A 7,848-nucleotide genomic window follows, 5' to 3' on the forward strand; every position below is an offset into this window, starting at 1 on the left:
ATCAACAAATCAAGAATTTTTTACTAAATCAATTCAATTAAGTTTGCTTACCTATTTGTTCGTTCCTACCGGACATTATACATTCCAACACCATTATGCCTCTAAACGAAGTGAATGAATACGAACGACGGTATATGTTCATTTGTTTAATTTTATCTGAACAAACAAATGAACACGAACAATTAAACGAACAAAATTTCATGTTCGTTCATTAAGGAATTTAGTTTGTTTATATTCGTTCCTTAAAATGATAAATGAACACAAACGAATGAATGTAAACCAACACAAACAAACAAACATAAACTAACATAACAAATGAACATAAAATTAATAGGGTTTATATTTAATTTTTTTCTTTCTTTCAAAATAATTTAGCATTTATATTTTCTTTAATTGATTTGAGTATTTTTTTATTTGGGTTTAAAATTAATTAAGTTTAAAAATATTAATTAGTTTAAGGTTAAATTTTATTAAATCTTAATATTTTTAAACGAGTCCGAATAACATAAACGATTGAATATAAACGAACAGATTATTAAACGTTTATGAACTTAAATATACGAACGAGAATTTTATTAGTGTTCGTTTATTTAATTAAATAAGCATAAAATTTTATTAATATTCGTTTGTTTAATAAATAAATAAATTTAAACAAACTTCCGGCCAAATGATTAAATTTTTTATTTAACGTTGAGTTCATTTACATGCCACCGTCCATACCTTGAATTGCAATCACGGTGATAATTAAGCTGCAAGGATTTGCCAAATGTTGGTACAAATTTGTAAATCAAAATGCTGGAATTTTTACCAATCATTAGTTAGCTTAAGGTGATGAGATATTAATTTTTTAAATAAGATTAATAATATAAATTATGATATTATAAGTTATAACCGGAGTAAACTGTATTAGGAGGTGCCCAAAATAATAATTTTTTATAAACTTACAGTACACCTGATATAAATTAATCGCTAAATACATAAAATATTAGTATGATTTAGAAAATCTAATATTTTTAATTCTATATATTTTTTGATATTACTATCGATATCTGATATATTGATCGACTAATTCGAATCAAGTATTGCAAAGGGAGACAAAGGCAACCCTTCCAACTCAATTTACTATATTCGGCTATTCGCAATCGTCAGGATTCTAACTCCTGACCTTGCTTAAGGGAACTAGTGTCTCATCCCAGTAGACCAACTGAATGTTAGTTAATTTTGTACATTGTGTGAGATATGATTTTTTTTTTATCATTTTCCTTAGATTATCCACAAATATCTTATTTTGAGTATTAATTTCTCATTCATCATATTATCGTTTTGAACATATGAAATATCTTTATAAAATTCTCATAAAATAAAATGTGAACCGATAAATTAATCATTTAAATCTCCACCCTCAAAGGTTTTAATTTATCACAATTTTTTAAACACAAATTTGTAAACCAAAATGCTGCAACTTTTAATTGTGTACATTCTTTAAAGTTTGGGAACTCCAATCTCTATGAGATGATGGGAAATGATCATACGTGGCCGTCTTAATATACGGTTAAAAAAAAGTTGTATCGGTTTTGTTATTATTTAAATAATAAAACCGGTAAAAATTATCGGAAACATTATTATTTCTACCGATTTTGTTATTATTGGGCGTTTTACCGGGTAATATATCTAGTAGAAAAATAATGTTTTAAGTAGTGTTTTACCGGATATATTATCAAGCTCGATAAATCGTCCAATAATAACAAAACCGATAAAAATAATAATATTTTAGATAATTTTTTACCGATTTTATTATTTAAATAATTACAAAACAAGTAACACTTTTTAACCGTATATTAATTGTGCTGCATTGTAGAACTTCCATGAGATAAAATCGAGAATGAAATTCCATTTCCCATGTTTCAAAGTCAAACCAACCGATTGTCAAAACCGCTACTTGAGGTTAGTGCCATTACATTGAAATCAAAACAAAATGAACCCACAAAAATCAAGGCACCCAAATTTACACCCTTTCAACAAAAAGTCCCCCCTTCACAACATTCCCAACCCTACTGTTCCCTCTCACCGTGCCGTGCCGTGCCTTGCAATCTTTCTCTCTGTTCTGTTACAAAAACTACAAACAAACAATTCATATTCCTATGCTACAAATCACCAATGCACAATGATGATCTACACTTCATGCCTTTTGCTTCCCACTTGACTATTGCTTCCACTTTTGCAGCCGATATCCCCGTTCCTGACACCTTCTTTCTTCGTTAGCACAGCTTTCGACTTCCTCGGTATGCACTTGGAACGAGCTCCATCGATCTCCTTTTCGGCCAACTGCAACTGCACCCTCCTGATGATTCAAAGTTCATCAATTACTCAAACGAACAGGCAACAAGGAGAGCAAACCCAACAAGTAAACTAGAATAAGTGCTTCTTCTTTTTAGTTCTAGGAGAACCATTGGATTCAAATACGGATTATTAACCTGGATGGGCAATATTTAATATGACCTATCATTAAATGGACAGATGGCTAATGGAAGGATGGCTAATGGAAGAAAAAGTGAAAAAAACGAAGACAAACACAACCATCATTTCCAGTACATGAACAATAGATCGTACCTGTACCAACAAAGTGAATAGCCTTTAATCTAAAACCCAGTACGAATGTTACACTGAAGACCCGAACATGCCAAGCAGGGTCTTTTTCAGACCCAGAACAAACTTTACTTGCCTTCCAGGTCAGCTACAGTTCAGTTTTCAACAAAAACTTCAAAGCTATTCATTGCATCATACCCTCAATGCATGTACACTTCAATCACATCAACATATAGTATTTGGTTCATTCTAAATCCAGAGTTTGCTTAATCACATTGAGGCTAAATTGTCAAAATTCCAAAGCTAGTAATCTCATATGAATCTAACAAGATGAAACAACATGCAATTAATTTTTTTAAATGTCTATGATTTGAACAGCTGCGTATATAAAATATATAGTGTGTGAATGCGTATATAGTGTGTGAAAGCGTATATAGAGTATGTGTGAATATTACCTGACTATTCAAAAAGTAATCCGTTCACATTACTCAATGGTTAACAAAGTTACCTATCAGCATTGTAAGAAGAAGATCTCTTCAAGGAAGGAACTTCAACTTTCTTGGTTTCAATCAAGCTCCCACTGAAGTACTCTTTATCTTCCAATCTTACCCTTGAGAAGCTCCCAAGATCTCTTTCAATCCCAGTTTCTTTCCTCACATGGCTACAATCTCCTGCTCCACGAGGTAGCCTTGATTTATAGTGCCCAATCAAGGATAACCCTTGATCCCCCTCTGAGCTCGGTCCACAATCCTTGAAGGAGATCGAACCGCAGGATATCAACTGCATCAAAACAGAAGACGCCTTCATTCGACCACTCTGGGAACCCTCAGCCGTCCAACACAAGTTATCTTCGTTCCCACCACCACCACCACCACCATTGCACAACCTCAGCCGTCCATCAGCTTTCATCAGTGATTCCAATGTCTCGGGACTAGAATCCGACGGCGGAGGTGAAATCTCTTCTCTGTTAAGCTCCGATGTCTGCTTCTGCTCCAACTCTTGACTTCTACTTTGCACCTCCTCGATCTCCGTTTGCTTAACCACCGGCTTTCGCCTTCTCTTATCATCGGTTTGAGTCGATGCATCAGCAGCGAGTCCCCGAACTGACTCGGAGCTTGACTCGGCCCTATAAACTCTGTATTCGTGGAGATCAATGGAACCCCACGACTGATTCCTCCGTCGTCTGGTTGACGGAAAGTCACGATCTTTGTCGGGGTTTTGACCGTCCAATGGTTTTGTTAATCTAAAAGAAGATGACTTTACTTCGAGGGATTGGGTGCTGATCGAATGGTCGAGGATCTCGGATCCTTTGAGAACGTATTCTTGACCGTTAGATGGATAGACAAAATCGTTGTCTGCTAAGTCGTGCCAAACGAAACCAGTTTTGTAACTCCTGATTCAAGTAAAACCAAGTTGATGAATTAAATATCGGACGGTGAGGAGAAGTGATAACCTTATCAGACGGCTAGAAATGAACGAGAGTGTTACCGTTTACATGACCAAGAGTATAGGGTAGCCATGCCTTTGCCTCGAAGTAGGTTTAGGCGGTTGATTACATCTGAAGATGGAAGAAATAGAATTTTAATATCAAATTGCTGTGAACTTCTTTTTCTCAGCACCCAAACAGAGAGAAGAAAAGGTTTTTATTAGAAAAAAAATCACTTCTTTTTACATTTTATGCTTTACGAGAAAACAGAAAGTTAGCTGTTTTTGTCAGCAATGGAATTGGGCATTACCATTTGGCAAAAGGCATTTCTTGGGTACGTAAAATTCAAAATTTTGGTTACTTTCTTACAAACCAAACGGAGAATTCTGGGGAAGGGAAAAAGAAAGAAAATTTTGCAAAAAAAAAAAAACAACCAGAAAAGAAACGAAGACCTTATACCTTTGAGATAAAGTCCATGACTAGAAGAGAGAGGAACTTCCAGGAAATGAGGGTGTTCAAGCTGGCCATTTCTAGACAAGTAGTAAACAACAAAAACTTTCCTTTGAGCATTGCTGGTGAGAGACTTGGGTTCAATCCAGATTTTATTCCTTTCGGGGCTTATTTCTCTCTCTTTCCATTTCCTAGAAACAACCCCAAACTCTGTGGCTCTTCTACCTCTGGAACTCAACGCCATTGCACTTTCTCTATCTGCAAAACCAAACAACAGAAACAACAAAGATGGTGAATGAGACAGTACAAAGAAGAGAGCGGAGGTGATATAATATAAGAAGCAAGGAAAGTGATGTTACCTGAGGAAAGTGATGTTACCTGAGGAGAGTGAAGGGAGCAGATATGGGTGGATTTGGACTTTTATAGGAAAAGGAAGAGAGTGTGAAACGGAGAAGAGAAGTGAAGAGTTCAAAATGAGAGTTCTGCAGACAACAGCTAGCAAATAAATAAAAAGGGGTGTTTTGATATCAGTTCTTGGCTTCTTGCGGTTGCAGTAGCATTGTCAGTCAAATTCCTAGTTTATTTGTATTCCTACTTTAAATAATTTAAAGAGTAATTCACGATAAACTAATTATATGCCAATTTTATTTTAGTGATGTTTTGGTTTTGTCAATTAAATTGTTTAATTAATAACAATTATGTCATTGATTATAGACATTTAATAAAAAAATGCTATAATAGTTAAAAAATTTGTATAATTATATTTGGCCGTATGCCTAATAATTCCACCGTTTAATCAGAATCGAAAAAAAAAATAAAAAGTATGATATCATTGGTTGGATAGATTGGCATGATTGTGGTGAAGTAGTAGCACCAGTCAAATATGGTCCATATGAAAAATATATTGGATCTGATATTTACGGGTTATAATAATCCTGTGACATACTTAACATTAATGAAATATAATACAGTGGAAATTGTATAGATGCCATCGATATTGTATATTGTATATTGTATTGTTTCGAATTGTGTCATTGAGAACGAGCTAAAAAGGTTTGTTCTTGTCAAATTAGTCGAGGGACAATGATGTTGCGTTGGTGTACGTTTATCTTTACGACGTTAAATACATCTGATTTGTTCCACATTTAGTTAATAGATGTGGCTTCCAATTTTACATGAACATCTCACATAATCACTTGAAATTGTCATATTAGGACTAAAAACTGAACATTAAAAAATACGATTATATCATGTCTCCTACATCACTAACCACTTATTGTGTTTCTCCCTCAATCAACACTTAGTGTCCCTCGTCTGTTAATGTTGATAATCAATATATTGGAAACGCTCTATGCGATTTAGGAGTTAACATCAACATAATGCTCACGTATGTATTCAAGCAATTAAGCATAGGAGAAGCATGCCCTGACACTATAACATTATAGTTAGTTGATCGTTCCTATGATTATCTAGAAGTTCAAACCAAAGATGCTTTGGTAAGAGTGGATAACTTCATTTTTCCATTAGATTTTAATATTTTAAAATATAAAACTAATAATGATGTGTCGAGTATTCTTCGTAGATTGTTTCTTGCTATATGTAGATCAAGAGAAAAATGTTGTTAGTAGTCATATCTACGACATTATCAAAAGAGCAAGAGAAAAATACTAGAAGTGCTTTGAAGATTCAAGGAAAAAATATGTCGGGCTATCACTAACATCAAAGAGATTAATCCGGCCATACACATGCACAAAATTTTACTGAAATAATGTCATGATAATTTTATTGAACATTAACATTGATTGAATCCCATCATGAAGGAAGTTCTCAAAAAGAAAATTATCAAATAACTTGATGCAGAACTCATTTATCTAATTTCTTAAACAACTCTTGGGTAAGTCCAATGTAACATGTGTTTAAGAAATGAGGTTTCAATAGTTGTTAGAAATGATAATAATGAACTCATCCCTAAAAATACTTTCACAGGATGAAGATTTTACATGGACTCAATAAAGCTGCTCGAAAAGATCATTTTCCTTATAATTTATAAATCAATTGCACGATAGATTATTGGTAAAAGCCTTGTACTATTTTTTATGGCTATTCGGGATATAATCAAATCATCATAGCTCTTAGAGACCAAAAGAAGACTACTTCTACATGTCAATATAGTACTGATTGGAAGATGAAAATGAAGATGAGAAAACTTTGCTTATAGAGGAGGATTTCCAAGACAAATAGTTATTTAATACCATCATGATGATGTGTATATTGAGACAGTAAACTTTTTAGGTAGTGAAACTTAAACACTCAAGGGAAAATGAAGATTAATTATTAACACTGTGCTATTGATTTAAGATATTTTAAAAAAAATCCTCAATTTCAATTCAGGAGAATAAAAGAATAATTCCTAAAACTGTAGACAATTTTGGGCGACTTCCAAAGCAAGTTTGACAAAATTGTAAAACTTGTCTCCTAATTTGAAGTCTTGGGTATTTAATAGTTTAAAAAAGAATGCAATTTCCTTAAATGAATTGAAGATCACGACCTGCTTGAGCGCCCAAAATAAACTTTCTAAGAAAGTTCAAAGCAGTTTGAAAGATTATTAAAGGAAAAAATAATAAAGAAAGATGAGTTGACTTGTGCTCATTAAAGGTCCTCACTAACTTTGAGTCCAACAAAACACGACTGGGGTTGTTAAATGTCCTGTCGTTTCAATTACTTTATAGGGAATTTTATAAGGCTAAGGTATGGTAAAAATTAAAAGGGTTAATGCTATAACGGTTCTTTCATTATTGCTTCGAATTTAAATTACTATATCAACTTTTAAAATATTACAATTGAGTCTTTGAAGTAACAATATTACATTAAAAATTTTCCAATCAAATTGGCTATCAAATTTAATTGAGATTTTATTTTATATAAGACTTATTTTTATAGCGTGAAATAAGAAAAGCAATTTATTGTAAAAGCGTTGAGGAGGTTTCGAATAAATTAACCCTAGTAAAAGAAAAGTTTAATGCTAAGTACTAACAACGTGTTGAAAAGGAACCGAGACAGATTGCTCGTTAGCTGTATCCGAGAGATTAATGTTTTAGTTAATCAAACATCGTTTGACACGGTAAGACGATAATTTGAATCCGCACAATGTGATCTGAAAGTAGATGTGGCCAAATCTTTTGGCGATCTTAAGGGATAGCTAGGGATGACTATTTAAACCTGTGTTATTGGTTTGATGTTAATGCAATGAAGATATCTGAGATAAAGTTTGTATTCTCGCCTAGGATTACTAATAATATGGCAGATTACCTGGCAAAGATGGACTCGAAGAGAAAAGTTTTGTTCAAGGCAAGTTCGTGATATATAGAAAGGGAGTTATCCTAGCA

The 7,848-nt window shown here is 33.3% G+C and overlaps 1 protein-coding gene across 2 annotated transcripts; it reads right to left on the reverse strand.

Moving 5' to 3' along the window:
- Positions 1-2,049: 2,049 nt before the first annotated feature.
- LOC120145172 (protein UPSTREAM OF FLC-like) lies at positions 2,050-4,730 on the reverse strand. 2 transcript variants are annotated; one of them, XM_039159064.1, is made up of 4 exons: positions 4,472-4,730; positions 4,075-4,144; positions 3,095-3,979; positions 2,050-2,341 (listed from the first exon to the last, which is right to left on the reverse strand). In XM_039159064.1, exons 1-4 carry the CDS (start codon positions 4,704-4,706, stop codon positions 2,173-2,175), a joined length of 1,359 nt encoding a protein of 452 aa, XP_039014995.1. In that variant the 5' UTR covers positions 4,707-4,730; the 3' UTR covers positions 2,050-2,172. The 2 variants fall into 2 exon arrangements, with proteins under 2 accessions (XP_039014995.1, XP_039014996.1); XM_039159065.1 differs by having other exon boundaries at positions 2,234-2,341; positions 3,087-3,979.
- Between the last annotated feature and the right edge of the window lie 3,118 nt (positions 4,731-7,848).

Source organism: Hibiscus syriacus, unplaced genomic scaffold (assembly GCF_006381635.1).
Source record: "Hibiscus syriacus cultivar Baekdansim isolate YM2019G1 unplaced genomic scaffold, ASM638163v2 tig00110893_pilon, whole genome shotgun sequence".
Classification (NCBI taxonomy): Eukaryota; Viridiplantae; Streptophyta; class Magnoliopsida; order Malvales; family Malvaceae; genus Hibiscus; species Hibiscus syriacus.